We start from the raw sequence: 18864 nt of genomic DNA, 5'->3' as shown, positions 1-18864 counted from the left end.
ATTGGTGTGGGTCCTATCCTCTGGAGCACCAGAAAATAAGCTCTTTCTATTTTCTGTGACATCCCTTGAAATATTTAAAGATGGCTATTACAGTACACCACCTCTCAGCCTTCTCTCTTCTAGACTAAACATACCTAGTTCTTTCAATCATTAATTGCAAGGCTTGGTTTTCAGATGTTGATCACTCTTTTCTGTTAGTCACAATACTGCAGGTGAGGTATGATCAAAGCAGAATATTTCCCTTGGTCTGGACACTATACTCTGGTTAACGCAGTCTAAACTGCACTGTTTTTCCTTTTTCTTTTTTGGTGCTGCATCACATTGTTGACTCATGTTATTTTTATGATCCACCTAGACCTCTAGGTCCCTTTCCCATGTATCTCAGTCAAGCCAGAGATCACCTCTCTCATATTTCTGCATGTGATTCTTTTCCCAGCCCAAATGTTGTACCTTAAACATCTCCCTCCTAAAATTCATTTTGTCAGCTTGGGGCCATCCTCTGCATCATTCCCAATGCATCTATGCACCATCCTCAATATACACTAAGTTGAGGGCAGAGGTATTCTGGAAAAATGAAGATAGATGAAGCTACAGCCTGACATTGATGTTTCTCTTCTCAATGTTAACTGCTTATCTCCACCTATTGTAATTCTTAAGACTTCCTTGCCTGCCACCAGTTCTGCCCATCAGTGAGTTTGTATTATTCCCTTTATGGAAAGTCTGCATAAAATTCTCTTAGCTGAAATTATGCACACTGGCTACTGTACCCCAAAATCATACCAAGACTTACAATTTGAGCTGCAGAGAAGAGAGCAATACTGATACTGAGGAGGCTGCCATGGCTGCTGACCCCATCCATGGTTGTAACACAATTCCAATGGGCATAAATACTCCTGCCATAAGAAAGCACACAACACACACACAATAAATGCAGAGCATTTGTTTGAGTAAGTATCTTTATAAGCAGCTGAAAAAAATAGTTCAGGTATTAAAGAGAAGCCCTTCTTAGCCCAAGTATACTTTCCTTACCTCCTACCAATTTCCCTTTCAATTGGAGGAAGCTATTAGTCTGATGCACTTTCCCCAAAACTTATCAGCTGACTTTTCATTTGTCATGCTCCAAAGCAAGCCAGATATAGCACAAAGAGCCAGAAGGTTGAGTTATGGCTGTTATAGAAGGGCTTAGGAGAGGTAGATTACCAAATGAGCAGGAAGGTCTTCTGATGTTTTAACTTTTTTTAAAAAAAAACTGTAGATAGTTGAATTACATTTCAAAAATATCTTTTTGTGTTTTTTTACCAATATGTATTTTTTTATTTGTACCTGTTTTAACTTTTGTATGCCATCTTGAATCCTGCTTGTTGAGGAAAAGGCAGAATACAACCGAACATCACCATCACCACCAAACAGGCCCATACCATTCCAAATCAAATGGCAAAAGGAACTAGATACTAAAATGTCAGTCCTTTCACTTCCACCCTTCTTTCTCTCACCCTTCTCACAAAGGCTAATTCACAAGGAATGTCAAGTTGCTATGCCATTGCCCTGTCATTTACTACCTGTACCTTTTTAAGACACTAGAGGGGCAGTGAAAAATGTTCATATAAGGCCTCAACCCATGGCCTCCTTGACTATTATGAAAGGGTGCCAGAGTCAAGTTAGTCGGCTTATGAGAGAAATGACTTGGCGACAATGCTACAATGACAATGTTGATGTTGCCCCCTCCATGTGTGAGCTGCCATATTTGAGGCTAACAACAATAGTCCCCTGTGCCTGCTCCTAAAAAGGCCCTGACTGTAGGCAACATACTCTTATTAGAGATGTTTCTTAACAGTTAACCAATCTCCCACTTGCCCAAGACTCAAGCCAAATACTTGTGAACCATCCTAATCATTACTCACCTGCTGCTATCGGTATGCCAAGGAGATTGTATATTAAGGCCAAGATGAGATTTATCCGTATTCTTTTTACAGTCCTCTTGGAAAGATGGATACTTGCAACCACATCTAGTAAATCATTCTACAAAAAGAAGAGGAGGGGACAAAGAAATCAAGATGATTTTTTGTAATAATCTATGGATTCTAAAAGTTCTGGGGGGGTTATATATTATGGACTCACACGAATGAGAACAACATCTGCTGCTTCTATGGCAACATCTGTGCCTGTCCCAATAGCAATGCCAACATCAGCCCTGGCCAACGCTGGCGAGTCATTGATCCCATCTCCAACCATGGCAACTCTCTTCCCTGCTGTTTGGAGTTCTTGGACTTTGGCTACTTTGTGAGATGGAAGAACCTCAGCAAATACTTTTCTGATCCCAACCTAAGTGCAGAAGGACACTTTGCATTAGGACAAATTAAACAGAAAGTAATGGTAAGGGTGGCGAAACCTAGAAGAATGGAGAAAAGGAAATCTTGAAAACTGGAGATGGGCACACATACAGTACCTGCTTCTAAATCAAACCAAAGACCTATTTAATCCAGCATCTTGTTTCCTTTGGTGCCAACCAGGTGCCTTTAGGAAGAGCACTTTTCTTACTTGGCAGTAACATACAGTCGGCCCTCCAGATCTGTGGGCTCCAGATCCACAAATTCCACTAGCTACAGATCAATCACCCCATATTATTAAATGGCAATAACATGAATGCCAACACACTGGAGCATGTTTTTTTTTATCCATGCAGGGTCCTGGAACCAAACCCCATAGATATGGCAGGCCCATTATATTACTGTATATTTAAATCTGGAGGTTGCATATATACACCAAGACTAGAATACACTGAAGAGTGAGTGATTCATTCCAAAGGTCAACATGACACAGATGCACATTCCTTACCCTCAGCTCCTGCTTAGAGGAGCAAGACAACTTACATTTCAGCTGTGGACACAAATCCAAAATACCAGAGGCATAGCCTTCCTTTTAGAAATGTTTTGTCTCAAAAGTTTTGCAGTCAAGAGAGAAATGAAAAGCTGGACATAGAAAGCATTACTTTAAAAAATTAAGATCTATATGAGATTAACCTCTTAAATTCAGCCAGACAAAAAATCTTGTCACTAAAAGTCACGTCAGTTGACTATTTTAGAATAGACCAGAGCTTGGAAGCATTCTTCTTTGCACCAGGACAGCTATTGCTTTGCTGGCTGGGAGAGTTGTAGTCTCAAAAGGTAATATTACTAAACTCTAGAACAGATCAATGTGTAACACTTCAACTTAATCCAGTCTGGACTTTGTGTTGGATGGGAATGTCTTTTTCTGTTACCAGAATCTCATAATTCTGGAAAAGAAACATTTAACTTAAGTATAGACTTAATTTATGTGTATTTTAATATACAGTGTGCCCACAGCATATGCCAGCATGCCATACACAGCTTTCAGCTTATGCTGAAGACGCACCATGGGAAAAACAATTCTGAGATAAAAGTTATTTTTGCATACATAGTGAGAACCTTCAAATAATATCTAAACATAGATCTGCCTCCCAATTCAGATGGTTAATTAAAAGGCTGATCATTCTCTCATGGTCTCTATCAAATCAGAAAGCATACCTGAGTTGCAATCGCTTTGGCTGTTTTTCTGTTGTCCCCCGTAATAAGCACTACATCCACTCCCATATTCTGCAATATGTGCATTGCTAGAGCTGCCTCTGGTTTGACTGTGTCTGCTATTGCAATCATGCTACAAAGTGTACCTGAAGAAGTAAGCACAAACATTTATTTATTTATATTGACACGTGACATTTATACGCTGACTCTTAAATCTGAGTCAATTGGGGCACCTTCTTATTTATTTAACATTCAAAACCAAGTGGCTCCAGACAGGAATGCTATATGCATTCCTCCTCAACCTTGTTTTTACATTTTTAACTTCTTTAAAACTGACCAACACCACCATAGCAGCTTTGGCCACCCAAGATCTATAGCAATCCAGCTGTTTTATCCTTCCAATTATGGCAGTGACCAAAGTGTGGCCTGTTCTCTTGCATATAGCCCCTGTGGCCATGGCCCACTCTAAACAAGGTTTCTTCACACACACACCCAAAAAAATCTGGCCCCAAAAGCTATTTGCCATTCCTGGGATTTTCCATAGATGGTGGATTTACAATCTTTTTGATGCTGGCACTCCTCTACCCCCCACAATTTCCAAGAATGCAAAATAAAACATAAAACACCCTGAAACTACTTGCCATGTCTATTCATTTGGATTTTTTAAAAAATAATGAGTCAGGTGTACACCTCAGAGTGCCCCAGGAGTCAAAACTGGCCCAAAGACCTTCTGCAGTTGCCCACCCTCGTTCCACCCTACCATATAACAAAGCTGGACTCCCAGTGGCTACAAAGGACACAGAATATGTTTAAATATCTTTAGAGTACCATCTATAGCCACCAAAACAGCTGTGTGTCCTTTCATTTCATGGCTCGTCATTGCTTCATGGACATCACTGGAGATGAGCAAGCCATTCCGTCTCATCCATTCCCGATTTCCTATCAACACCGAATAAGTCTGAGAGATGTCTGCATCTGTCAGATACAGAAATACAGTTCCATGAAAACTTAAAATTGTTTAAGAATCTCCATAAATTACAGGGAAAGCTGTTTTACAGAACCTGCTTAATAGGCAGTGGGAATATTCCACTACTGCCCAAAAAGCATAATGACTGCTGCTCTCTGGTGAAATACCAGGGCTGTTTTTTGTTTCTTTGTTTTGGTTTTGTTTTTTAGTGATAAAGGCCCATCCTATTTTGGCTAACTTACACTTAGGACATTTTGAAAATTATGGCACCTGGAAGCAGACAGTCTTTCATAGACTGACAGTACCTAAAGCACATAGGCATATAAATTCTAAATAGCACACTGAGTAAAATACACACATGCACACACACGCACCAGTGTCCAAAGTTCTCTAGTGGAGCATGTAAATCACAAGATTCTTATGAAATACATTGTTTTCAGAAGAAATACACACTATACACTCTTAAAATTGAGCCCATGAAGTATCTTAAGGTTTTATGACAATAAAAATGGTCGAGAATAATAGAATCACAGAGTTGGAAGAGACCACAAGGGTAATCCAGTCCAACCCCATCATACAGGAACTCACAATCAATGCACCGTATGTGGCAGATGGCCATCGAGCCTCTGTTTAAAAACTTCTAAAGAAGGAGACTCTATCACAACTTGAGGGAGTGTGTTCCACTGTTGAACAGCTATTACTGTTAGGAAGTTCCTCCTAATGTTGAGGTGGAATCTCTTCTCCTGTAGTTTGAATCCACTGGAGCAGCAGAAAACAAGCTTGCTCCATTGATTGGGGACCTGGTGATTCACAAACCACTAATTCAGCAGCCCCTCAATGTATTACTTACCTCTCAAGTCTGAGATCAGAGGCTGTAAACTCTGCTGCGTCGCACTTCTTTCAGACTCACCAAAGTGCTGCTCAGATTTACCCAGCACAATTTCAATGCTGCTGACATTACAGCTTATTCCACATCCAGGAACTGCATGAAAATCTTTGCAGTACCCTAGGATCTCTGTGCCAAGCTCCTGCAAAAAAAATTGGATTTTAAATAAACCTTTGCTTCTTCAAAAGTGTTGCAGATATTATGTGCATATTAAGATTGTCTACAACAAAATGCTGAGTCTCACTAGTGACACATGTGAACAAATATTTCCAAGGCCCCTGGTTTCCTGGGCTGGGAGGGGCCATGCCCCATGTCTTGAATTTCTAACAGATATTTGTAAAGCTCCTAGCATATTTCTGACTCTTTATTCTGAACTGTATTAAAAACCAGTCTGTAATGTTAATTTGACTTGAAATAAAGATAACTTTAGTTGTGAGCCCATTAAGAAAGCATATTCATCATTCATCACACTTTCTACAGTCAGTCTTCTCTTCAAGTTTATCCTGAAGGAAAATGGGTTCTTCTAGAAAATGTACATAGTGTGAAGTCATAATTCATCCTCACACTACCCCCAGATGAGTTTTTCCATTTTCTGGAAGATTACAGTAGATTTAAAAGTAAGGATGGTACCAAATTAACACTCATGAGAATCAACCCACTTGGGCTTCACTTTATTATTAAGGCAACAGCTAGCCCTTCTGAACCATGGATGAGAGGGATAAACAAATGATGGAGTCTGGGTTGAAGCAGTGCTTGGAAAAATTACCTTTCGGGACTATATTTCCCTAGCCAGCATGGCTGTAGTTCTGCCTTGGACCTATTAGAGGGAAAGAATGGTATGGCATGTCTACATATCCAGTGCAAGATCTCATTGCACAGGGAAGGAGGAATTGTTTTCTTGATCCATTGTGTTCTGTGAAATGCTCACTGAAGTGTGAAGTGTGCACACACTTGGATCATAGACCCTCAGGGATGGGTGGCTGGTTTAGACAGGCAAGTTGTACATGGGCAAACCTAGCCCAAGTCTGGGAAATACCCACCAAGAGGAATTAGGGTTATCCAAATTGCTGAATTAAAGTATTTTGACATCACTTTAACTGTCATGACTCTATCCTACAGAATCCTGGCATTTGTAGTTTGACAAGGCACAAGAGCTCTCTGACAGCCCAGGCTGAATATCTCACCAAACTACAAATCCCAGGATTCTGTAGGATGGAGTTATGACTGTTAAAGTGTTGTCAATCTGCTTGAATTCTGCCATGTAGATAGTTGAATTGGCAGTTCAAGTGGTGTCAAACTGCTTGAATTCTGCAGTGTAGATACACCTCTCCTTCACCTGCTCGCTTTGTTATACTAGCAAGTCTTTTGTAGTATTGGTTACAGGGACCTGCAAATAAGCACTGAGGAGAAAGTCTCTACATGGGGTTTTCAGACACTGAGAAACCCCCCTTTTCATTTCCCCCTCCTCAAGCAATAAAATATTCTATTTATTTCTAATTGCTGACAACACTTTTCAGAAATTCAGTATTCTATTCCCTCTGGGCTTTAAACATTCTTCTGAGCAAAATGAAAGTGAGTTGCGGGACAAATCATGCCCACTACTTCACTATGCAGCTGTCTATCATGAGGCTGATTCTTGTTCCAGGCTTTGCTCAGCTTGGAGGAACATTTATTGAGTTCAAGCTGGAGGCCCAATAGCCTGGTGCTTTGTAGTACAGTGCTTGGCCTGGGAAACTAGCATGGCTGGACTGGGAGAACTTGCTTCAGGCACGACATGGCTGGGAGTATGCTTATCCTCAGGTGGTCCCCGGGTGCTAAACATGGTTCCCGCCAAAGCTTTGAAGGGGCTGCTGCTACCAGGCAGCAGAATGGCAATAGTTTTGGGCTAGAGCTATCTGTGTCTGAAGACCAGGTAATGGGACAGGGAAGGTTGCCTCATGACTTTCCCATTTCTCTCATCTTTCAGTTATCTGTAGTATCGAAGGGACCATTTTCCTGCACCACCTTTCACCAGGCAGCATCCACAAGGTGCGTTGGGAGCAAAAAATTCAGCCTCTACATTTCCTGCCCATGTCAAGCATTAAGGGTATTCTCCTGCTTGATGTTCAGATAGGAGATAAGATGCTTCAAATGGCCTTTGATAAGCTCTGACAGTTTCACAATTGGCTACATTTGGCAGAACTTTCCTTCTGGACTGGGATGAAATGCTGATGAAAAGGGCATACCTCTTTGCAGTATTTAGTGATAGCCATTCCTAGAGGATGTTCACTGCTGGCTTCTGCAGTGCCAACAACTGCAAGTACTTTTTTCAGAGAGAGAGAGGCTCCTGCATTTCCAAGCAAGAGGACTCGCATGACTTTTGGAACTCCATAGGTGATAGTCCCAGTTTTATCAAACATCACTGTCTTTATCTGCAAGAAACAAATCAGGCAGCAATAACAATAGCAACAGCAGTTTCATTTAAATACCACTTCATATTGCACTAAGTGGTCTCTAAGCAGTTTGCAACTGTACGCTAATTGCCCATAACAAGCTGGGTACTCATTTTAACGACTTCAGAAGGATGCCAGGCTGAATCGACCTGTAGCCCCTGGCTGGGATTGAACTCACAAACTTCTGTATAGTGGGAAATGGAAGGAGGTCAATTGGGGGGGGGGGGGGGGGTTGTCACACCATGAGTTACTGCACCGGGTAACACCAACCCTAGGGACGGCACGGTTCTGCTGAGGTTAGAATAAACACAAACCCACAATTAGATGAATACCCCTATTCTACTCATGATACGGATGGTGTTCATGGGAAGCTGCAAACCTGGACTCCTCCGCCCAGCCTACAACTAAGCTATCCAACAGTGAGTGAGGAAGGCTGCACCTCTCCATCTCTCCATCAGTTCCAAAATATCTGTTGGCCAGTCTCTTTGTTTCTCTCCATGCCTGTGGCACCCCAGCCTCTCATGTGGAAGTATCTAGAAGCTTCAACATTTCTCCCCAACTGGTCATGCTCATTGGGCAACTGTCTTTCATGATCTCTGTTGTCCTCGGTGATGCTGATCCCCAGTAAATGAAACTTAAAACCATCACATCCTTAACACTTTTTTAAAAACCTGGAAGAAAGACTATACCTCTCAGCTCTGTTGCCCAGATAATGGGAAAGCCCTTTATCACAGAAGCCTGCAGGGTAGTCAGTATAAGAACTATGAGTAAATTATTTTAGCCCAGACAAAATCTGTCAATAACTTTTTAGTTGAGTCTGCACAATATAACTGGGTTTTGCCAGTTAATATCACTTTCATGCCCACTCATTCCATTCTTTTGGAAAGACTGGTTGTATGAATGAATGAATGAATGAATGAATGAATGAATGAAGGTTTATTTATATACCGCCGTTCCAATGATCACGGCGGTTAACAATAATAACAGAAACAATAACAATACATTATATAACATAGGAACCCCCCAAGATAACACCATACAACATCATAAAAGCCATCATTCATTCCTAACTTAAAACCAATAAAAACATCAATAAAACCCACTAGCTAAAACACGATCAACAGCATAACAGGAGCAGATAACAATTCAAGACATGGTAGGGAAAGCTTGCCGAAACAAATGGGTCTTCAAATTCTTCTTAAAGTTGTAGTAATTTCTTGGATCTGCAATAGAGCACTTCCCAAAAAAACCCCACAAAAACACCAAAACTGCCATTTCCCTACAACACTAAAGTACTATACCTTTATAACGCTTTAAAAAAATAAATGAGAGAAAGAAAGAGAAGGAATTTTTGTACCAATATGCCTCTGAAAAATAAAGAGAAATTCAGCTGAGGGTGGGAATAAAAGGTTGCAGGTGATTCCAGGAATTCCATAAAACAGAATTCCATAAAATTCTGTTATCCATCTGAAATAACAGAAAGATAATTTGAATATTTTTTATATCCTGGAGACTTCAGTGGTAAATACAATTTTCAGCAACCTCCAATAATAAAATATATATTTTTTTATTTTTATCCCGCTTTTTATCCCAGACAAGCCATTTTTGTGAAAACTAGAAAGTTGCACTGTTCCAAATATAAAGTTACACTCTAAGCACCTAGACAAGAACTCCTTTGTAAATTTAAGGGTAAGACTACAATCCTATACATTTTTAATGAAAGTAAGCCTCTATGAATTCCGAAAGACTTACTTTCAAGAAGACATACAGAGAATTGCACTGTAAGCCTATCTTAAGATTTGTTTAATAATAATAATAACAACTGTTGTTGTTGTTGTAGCTAAATAGCAATAGACACGAATTAGCAATAAAATATTAACCTTATGTGCCATTTCCAGGGGTTTCCCACCTTTGATGAGAATACCATTCTGTGCAGCAACTCCAGTGCCCACCATGACAGCCGTTGGGGTGGCCAAACCCAAGGAACAAGGGCATGCAATGCACAGCACTGTGATGGAGGTCTGGAAAGCAAATCGGAGGACAACTTCTGCTTTTGGGATGTGTTTACTGTGATGCTAGAAGGGAAAACAAAAAAATGTTTGCTCATAGGAGAAATCCAGTAGTATTAAAGGGGCAGTAATATTTAAGAGGTAGAAGCTGGCTCTGAGTTTCACTGTCTAAAAAAAGAAAGCTACTCTCAAATTTGTTGGGTGACTGTAACTCAGCTGGTGACTTGAAGGCACATACACACACAAACATTAGCAATACATTAGCAATAAGCAATACTAAAAATATCACCACATGCACACACTCTTAGTTGTCATCTGTACTTTAGCTTTGGAGCCCAATGACTATATCAATGCTTGAAAATTTACTATCTTTTCCCATTAGTACACACAAGAGAAACTGGCCTGGAACATGCAATCTACTTGGTATGTGTATGTGCATGCACATCAGCATGTGTACAATAAATAAGTAGTACTTACGGCAAAGTACTTCAGCACAATATCAAAGTGTATAAATCCAATTCCAATCCAGGTTATAAGAGTTACAGTTGAAATAATTACTATAAAAGGGACAAAATAGCCACTAAATTTGTCAGCCAGCTGCTGGATGGGTGCCTGTAAGTGAGACAATAAATTACTTTACATTTATGTGCAATGCAAAGAAGGATATAACCTCAGCCCATCATGCTAAGTTACAAGTATGTTTTGGTCTACATATTCCATCAGCCCTAGCCAGCATAGTCAATACAGTACAATCCCGTATCTGTAAAATCAGTAACCATGGTTTCATATATCCATGTCCCAAAAAATATGTTCTCTCTAGGCATTTTCAAGGTCCTTCAGCACAATTCTGGCAGACTCTGACTATAGAGTTGTGCTGGAAGATCCAGAAATGCATACAGAAATTTTCCCTCTGTCCTCCAGCATGACTCTATGGTCAATTTCCACTGGAAGTCATTAATTTCAATAGGTTTTGCTATTATCCATGATTTGGCATTCCCATGTTAAGTCCAAGAATGAATCTCCTGTGGATATGGGTTTGTACTGTAGTGAGAACTGTAATCCAAAAATTATCTGGAGAACCACAGTTGCCCATCCTTGCTGTATGGAGTGGTTGTTCAGACAACAGTCTGTTTGATCCCAATGTTAACTGACATGGCTGCATCCTCTGGTATCCCAGGATTTGTAGTTTTGTGATGCATTAATGCTCTCTGGCAAAGAAATCTAAATACCTCACAGAAGAACAAACTCCAAGATTCCATAGAAATGGAGCCATGGTAGTTAAAATCATATCAAAGTGTTATAATTGTGTGTGTGAAAAATACAATAGTTTCCTCGCTTCAAGAAATTTTCAGAGTTGAACAACTAACGAGGCTTCAAAAAGCATGCAGGCATGGAGACAAAATTGCCTAGGCTTTGTAGAAATGTTGGGAAGAGTCGACTGCATTCAGGCAAGGCAATATACAAGACATTGCAGGCAACACTTCTAAGTCTACCTTTCATTTGAACACATAAACACTTTGTTTGCTTTTTCTGCACAGAGTATAGATGTCCAGTGCCAAGATAAACACAGATTGAAAAGCCAAAAGCCAGCAAATAGATGTATTTTACCTTTGACATCTGAGCTTCTTCTACCAGTTTCACAATTTGGGCCAGGGTGGTGTCAGAGCCAACATGAGTTGCACTCACAAGCACCGAACCGTGTGCATTGAGAGAGCCTGCAATTACGGTACTGCCAGGTTTCTTAACTACAGGCATGGCTTCCCCTACAAAAACAGAATATGTGAACCAACCTATATCTGTTACTCACATGTCTCTCATTTAATGACAAAGAGGACTTGGGCAACACATGTGCTATGTTAGGGGTGTGTGTGTGTGTGTTGAGGTGAATCTGAAGGTGGGTTAAATTGCTCCTCAATACTAGCTGTGTTGCTCACCTGTGACTAAATAAGAGCTATGTAAGAAGAATCTCTCTGTTTTAATAAAACCAGAACCTTATTGTCAAGAGATAAAGGTGGTGCTGATCAAAACAGATGAAATACATATCTGCTTTGATGAAGGAGCTGGGAACAAACTCGCTTTGTTCTCTTTGCTTATTATTTACTGTCCCATAGCAACCTTGTATCTCTTCTCAAGAGCTCAGCAAATAAAGGAGCAAATACAATCCATTATTCACATGTGTTTATACGAGATTTTTATCACCACTAACCCTTATCCTAATTATTTCAGGAGGATTTAGTAAGGCTATACATCTGAACTCCAAGGAATCTCTTTAAATGAACATGAATCTCCAATTGTGCATTGCAACCAGGATAGATGAAATACCAATCAACTGATCTGGGGGAACCCATAAAGAAAAGCTGATTTCAGATTTTGCTATGGTCTTTTTCATTTAACTTACATTTACCATAGGAGCATGGTGTACTTGGGATGCAGAGAACCGACACATTTTGACTGGTGTTGAGGATGCTGATAATTGCTGTTCTTAGAAAGATACCTAACACTTTACACATGTAACTTCTGGCAGCATGTCAGTCTGGTTCCCTGATCCATGAGATGAAGACTCAGAAGAGGAATAGGGAAAATGTGGTCCTTCAGATGTAGCTGAATTGCAGCTCCCATCATACTTTCCCATTGCCTGTACAGGTTAAGATTAACAAGAGCCATATCTCAACAACATCCAGAGGCTCACATGTTTCCCACCTGGATCTGTGGGAAAGCAAACATGATTTAGGGCTCATTCCCACTGTTTGCGCCAAAGCAGACTTCGGGACAAACAACTCTCGTTCCCATTTGAAACCGCTTCTGATCCTCATTTGATCAGTCCCAGGAGGAAAGAAGTGGGGCAAACATAAATAACCCAGGGTTACTTAATGGTGCCTTTTTTTGTGGTTCTTTTCACAGGAATCGATCCTTAAGCGAGTCAAATAAGTGGGAACGTCACTTGGAATCACAGCATTCAGGAGGGGAGGGACAAATGGCAGAGAGGTGTTTACTACCCCTCCTCAATTTATGACAGATCCACCACCCCCCACGGGTCAGTGAGGATTCCCTTCCCAGGAAGTAGAAGCAGCAAAAGGGAAGGGAAGGGAAGAGAGAGAAAGAAGGAGGCAAGAAAGAGGGAGCATCAGAGACACACACAGGCCTTCCTGGGCCTTTCCTCCTCTCGCTTCTTCCCCTTCCATCCCCAACTTGGGGGCTTCTCTCTCTCTCTCTCCCTCCCTCCCTCCCTCCTCCTGCCATTAAATGATTGACATATGAAGTGGCACAAATGCAAACAAGAATCATGCAAAAACAAAACAAAACATGCTTACTCTGGAATAAGGAAAATCTTGTTTGTAGTTGGAACAAGGGGCCTTTTGGGATCGATTTCTGACATGCAGTCAAGCTGAATCAGAAATCAAGTCATCCTTCCAATGGGAATGCCCCCTTAGATGCCATGTTTCACGGATTATAACAAGAGAAGCATTTTGCATCTAGTTACTTGTTACTTCTGTACAGCCACATCCCAGCATAGAAAGTGAAAAATGGATTGCTGGAAGCAATGCCACTGCTGAAATTAGTAGCTTAAGTGCAATTCCTAGTGCTGGCTAGACCAGACCCACCATATCAGTTTGAGTTACAGAAATGTTGACTTAGCATTCAGCAACTGAGCCAGTGGTCTAATGGTACTAGTGACTGCATTTAAGCCATTGTGAGGAACATTTTATTTTCACTGTTTATGTTTTATATAACTTGAATTCTCTGAGTTGCCCCTAAGGGATATTGTATTGAGGGGTGAGAATCAGGCAGCTCTCCAAATGCTGGACTGCAACTCTCAGCTTTTCTCACCACTGCCTGTCCTGGCTAACACTGCTGGGACTTGCATTCCATCAAAATTTGGAAGGCTTCATGGATCCCACCTCTGCTATAATGTAACCAAGGTAGGGCAGAAGCTATTTTGCTATTCTCAATTACATATACAAAAGAGTTGTAGCTGACTTAGTTACAGTTGCTATGATCTGAAGGTACAAAATTGAGTTTGAAGATGACTAGGGCCTCATACCTTTTAAACCAGATCGCAAATCGGTTTGAACCAGTTTAAATGATCCTGGTTCGCACTTGAACTGAATCGCTGAAGCGGTTCAGAGAGGGGGTCCATGCGCTAGACTCATTTAACCCATGTCTGTTTGACTTTGTTTTTTTTCTGCGTCTTCTTGGATAAATCAATTTCGTGCAAGTGTGATCTAGATGTGGATCGGAATCGATTTAAATGTGCCCTTTGGCCAGCTGGAGCGGATCTATTTTGAATTGATTCATTCGTGAATGTGAACCACAAGTGGGTTATTTTATTTTATTTTGCAGCAAGAAAATGCAATCAGGACAAATGTAGTGTAAACCACGCTCTGCTGCCAAACAGATCCATCGATTTGGTTTGTAAAGCGACTTATTTGTAAGTGGGAATGCAGCCTAGGACTAGGGAGAGAAGCAAAAAGGAGCAATCTTTTGTTCTGGAATGGTCAGGTGGGAAGAGTCAAGAAAGTTGATGGGCCACTGGAAGTTACATAAGGGACACCATTGGCCAGAGGTTCTAGCAGTCTGGAGATATCTTGGGAAAGGATACTTAGAAAACTATTAAAGACAACTAACAAGAGTTGTTGGCTAAAAAGAGAGTGCTCAGAATAGGGGAAAGGAGAAAGGCCTGCTTGAAGAAATTAATCAGAAGCTGGTGGAGGAAGAAGCTAGATAGTGTGAGGTAGTGATGCTTCAAGCAGGCAACATAATTCAGCACTGACAGGGTTCAGGCAGAGTTCTGATCAGAGTGTGTCAAGAAACCGTCTCTGAAACAGAATCATTCTAGAACCAGAGGCAACATGAAGAGATGGATGCAGAGGAAGACTGATGTACAGCACCTGCTGTTCCTGATAGGGAGGAAATGGATGGGATGGAGTCTGAATAAATCTAGTTAGGAAGAAAGTCTACTAGGAGACGTTTTTAATGTTTAATTTGTTCAATTGATGTTTTAGGGGAGGGAGGGAATGATTGGGATATGGGGTATGTATGTTCTCCTTTAAATTGTAAGCCGCCTCGATTATCTCTGCCAGAAAGGCGGGGTAAAAATAAAGCTTTTGTTTATTATTTATTATTATTACTCATCAGGCACAGTAACCAAATAAATTTAATCTAAGCACATTTAGGAAATCTCATACTGCTATTTAAAAAGACTGCCTTTTCTAAATAATTTTCATAATGAACATTTTCATTTCATTCATCTTGTCTCTCATGGTGGAGTCAGTCTCATTCCTATGAATAGGTTACTAAGTTTCTTACGACTACACAGGGTTGGTTTTTGATGGCAGTGGGTGCAGATTTTTTAGATGCAGGCTTGTGGCAGGTAGTTCCAGAGACTCAAGTCTGGAAGTTTTAATCAATGAAACACAGCTTAGTAATATGTACGGGGAGCCCTATTATTCAGTTAATTAACAATATGGAAGTTACCTGTGATGAGGGATTCATCAGCCATAGAACTGCCTTCAATGACTTTTCCATCAACGGGGAATTTCCCACCAGGTACTACCTTTACAATATCTCCCCGCTGAACTAGTTCAACAGGCACTTGTTCTTCCCTGTAAGAGAAAGCTCATGTAAGCGAGCCACACAAATCAAACAAAAGCACTGGAGTCTTTTAACAGGGGTGGATTCGCAGCAGTAAAAAATATGCATGATGAATTATGGTATATTTGTGCCTGCTTCATACAGTATACAGACTGTATATTAAAGTTCTTCGAGGGAGGTGGGGGGAAGATACTCAAATATTTGTTGATACCATGCAAGATCATGGATTTCTGGATGACATGTAGCCTGAACTCTTCTCTGACCATTTTTGCAGTGCGATATTTCTGTCCCCCCGTGTCCCACCCTTATCTGGCACAGTTATGTCAAGTACTGTCTAATGTATGTACTATATCCCATAATAGAATTGAATTCTTGTCCTTGAATAGATTTTAACACAGTGTGAGATTCTACGTTAGCAGAAGATTTTTATACCAAGGCAAGAAATTTATTTTCTAAGAGTTCCTCTGCTCCACTTACTAGATAAAGCTATCCAATCTAGCTGCTATTTTTTAACTTTATACATTATCTAAAATTACAGTATATCTGGTTGTCTTAATAAAATAACTGCATAATTTCTGATTCTGTTTTAGAGAAAGTGTGTTTTGTTTCAGGATGCAGACAACTGCAAGTAACCATGGCATAGTTTATATTTTCAGAAATGAGGTTTCCAACAGTGTTTCTGTTTTATTCCCAGCAATCGTAGGGACAGTCGGATACAATCTGAATCCTGGTAGAATCTAAATTTGAATGTCTGAAACACTATTCCTCTCAAACATCATCTCAAGACTCTGATCAAACAGCCCTCATGACTGCAACAAGTTTGCATCATTTGACTCAAGTAATTTACTTGAATGCTTCTGCATTTTGGTGACTTCTGAGTTTGCCTACAAAGGTATTACTGAGTTTGTCTGCAAAGATATTATTGGAAATAAATAAAAGTTGCAGCAAATGCAAAGTTCTTCATATGCCAGTCACATCCACCACTGCCCATTCACTGCACATCTAAACTACATTTGAAAAATATTCCAAAACCTCATAATATTGCTATACAATAGAAAGAACACATTTTTACCATGGCATACCCAATGATGCAGTTGTCAGGTCCAAGTGTCACTACGACAGCTTCTGTAGCTTGAAGAGAGATTAATTTGGCAAGTGCCTCTGATGTTTTACTCTGTGAAACAGACAGATGACACATCAGCAGTCATGGAGCACTTACTCAGGTTCTCATTGAATCACACATAGCTTAAGACATGGGTGGGTGACTTTGTGCTTACAGGTGTTTTTGTCCTATAACTATCATCATCACAACCAGTGTAGCCAACAGGGAGGGGTTGTGGGTACTGCAGTCCAAACACATTTGAAGAGCCCCAGTTGCCTACCCTAGTCCAAAAACCTAAATGTCACCCATTTTCTCTTATGTTAGAATACAAAGAATGACATTTCTCTCTCAAAGATTCAAGCTCAAGATATACTAACCTTGGCTATGTGTTCTAGCCACCGTCCAAGAGCTATGAATACAAAGAGCATTGGAGGGGTGTCAAAAAAGGTGATGGGACTTCGCTCAGCTTTTTCAGCTATGGCAACCAGCAAAATGACACATGAATAGATGTAAGCTATAGATGTGGCCAGGACAATGAGAACATCCATATTGGCCATCTTGTGCTTCAGTGACTTGTAGGCTTGGACATAGAAGTACCATCCACCAAAGACCTGTCCAAAGAAAGCATTATTCTTTCAGGTTGGTTCGACCAAGGCTTTTCTATCCAAATTTGCAATGGGAGATTTCAAAAAGGATTAAAAAATACTTTAGAATGGTACCTGAACCAAAGTGCAAAGGACAAAGAAAAGCAGATTCAGAATAGATAATCCAGGAATTAGATTTTGATCCAGTACCATTGATTCATGATGGTCAGCAGCAGGTATTAACATGTAAATCATTAAGATCAAAACAGGAATACCAAAAACCAGGCTGCACAAGAACGATTTCCTCCATCTGAAAAGGAAGGGAATCCACAGAATTAGAAGGGAAGCCTTCTCTGGCAATGAAACAGGCAAATATTGTACAGTCCTCCTTCTAATGATATCCATGCCAACTGATTAGGAAGTGAATCCTGAATATGGATTTTGTTTCCATGCTTCATTGCTACAGCTAGCTCTGGTTTTTTTACAGTGAGATTTGAGGGCATGTTGGGGATTGCAAGAGCAAGGAGGAATCATCTTGTCCTTGTTGCTGGTGGAAGGTTTTCCATCAGTAGCAGGTGGAGAGGGATTATTGGATACTATCCACTGTTTGTATCTATCTGTTATATGTTCTCATTTGCAGCCATACTTACTGTTGGATCTCCTGTTTGTGGTCCAGGTTATGATCTTTTGGATCTCTTTTAGCCAAAGATGCTTGAAAACCCATTCCCTTTAAAACAGAACAGAGGGAGAGAAGACATCTATAAATCTAAATGCAAAAAAGTCAAGTAAAATTGTGTATAGCCGATTATCCATTAAAACGTGACACTATTTTTATCCAACTCCCCAAAGTTGGACTGCACAATTGCTCTGAAACATGAAGTCATGATTTATATACAAACAGCATCCTTTTTATTTATATTTCATAGCCTACATTCTTCTGACAACATGACTTCAAGTGCCTTATATATATAGCATATTCAATACGTTAGTATGTTGCTTTGCTTTGTAGCTATAGAATTTGTCATTATCAATAAAGTAGGAACCAGAATAGCAAGACATTTCTATAAACACATTAAAATGGTTCTCCTGACTGCTTCATTTATTGCTTTGTTCTGTTCTTTGTTTTTCTCTACAGCATTGGGAGGATGACTGTGGTGTCATAAATTTCAGACTTGCTGCTAAAATACCACTTTAAGAGTTACTGTTTTCTCCTTTGTACTTTTTTTTCCTGGTTGTTTTGAAACATGCTCTTTACTCTGAATTGCTATTAGACTAAACCTCAATTGCAGGACAATACTTAAGGATTCAAATATTTACCTAAAAAGATCTTGTATCAACTGTGCTTTTCTAGTGGGTTGATTTTTACCATGCCTGAGATCATTTTAACACTTGTCTGGGTGCCTACCACTTTCCATATGGAACTCTAGGAGCTCGTAACTGGACTTCTGAGGCAGCATCCCATTATGGATTTTTTCCCAGCTGCATTTTTTTGAGGGGGGAATCCCCCTAGCCACTTAGAAGTAGGGGAGATTCCCATGTTTGGAGGAGCAAGGGAGCGTTATGCCCCTTCTGACCTCTTGGGAAGTAAACTGGAAGTCTATTGAGCTGGGGTAGGCAAGGAAAAAATTGCTGCATGTCCACTTGAGAGGTTGGGAAGGCATTTTTAATTTTAAAATCAAATGGGAATGGGGGGGGGAACAAAAACCCAGCCCTGAGGCCACATGAGTTGCTCTTCTCCCACCAAGATTTA

General features: G+C 40.3%; 1 protein-coding gene across 2 annotated transcripts in view; it reads right to left on the bottom strand.

Moving 5' to 3' along the window:
* ATP7B (ATPase copper transporting beta) overlaps positions 1 to 18864 on the bottom strand; it is a 37201-nt gene that overhangs the window by 3526 nt on the left and 14811 nt on the right. For both annotated transcript variants that reach the window (XM_089477629.1, XM_089477628.1), the window contains 15 exons: positions 17765 to 17841; positions 17250 to 17424; positions 16908 to 17141; positions 16511 to 16602; positions 15312 to 15439; positions 11445 to 11599; positions 10314 to 10448; positions 9708 to 9902; positions 7621 to 7806; positions 5360 to 5537; positions 4371 to 4517; positions 3546 to 3688; positions 2119 to 2322; positions 1902 to 2019; positions 791 to 893 (listed from right to left, as the gene is read on the bottom strand). In XM_089477629.1, coding sequence (XP_089333755.1) covers positions 791 to 893; positions 1902 to 2019; positions 2119 to 2322; positions 3546 to 3688; positions 4371 to 4517; positions 5360 to 5537; positions 7621 to 7806; positions 9708 to 9902; positions 10314 to 10448; positions 11445 to 11599; positions 15312 to 15439; positions 16511 to 16602; positions 16908 to 17141; positions 17250 to 17424; positions 17765 to 17841 — 2270 coding nt within the window. The remainder of the gene's footprint in view (positions 1 to 790; positions 894 to 1901; positions 2020 to 2118; positions 2323 to 3545; positions 3689 to 4370; positions 4518 to 5359; positions 5538 to 7620; positions 7807 to 9707; positions 9903 to 10313; positions 10449 to 11444; positions 11600 to 15311; positions 15440 to 16510; positions 16603 to 16907; positions 17142 to 17249; positions 17425 to 17764; positions 17842 to 18864) is intronic.

Source organism: Sceloporus occidentalis, unplaced genomic scaffold (genome assembly GCF_023333645.1).
Source record: "Sceloporus occidentalis isolate IW3139 unplaced genomic scaffold, rSceOcc1.0.p SCAF_12, whole genome shotgun sequence".
Classification (NCBI taxonomy): Eukaryota; Metazoa; Chordata; class Lepidosauria; order Squamata; family Phrynosomatidae; genus Sceloporus; species Sceloporus occidentalis.
This window is presented reverse-complemented; position numbering and strand designations above follow the sequence as displayed.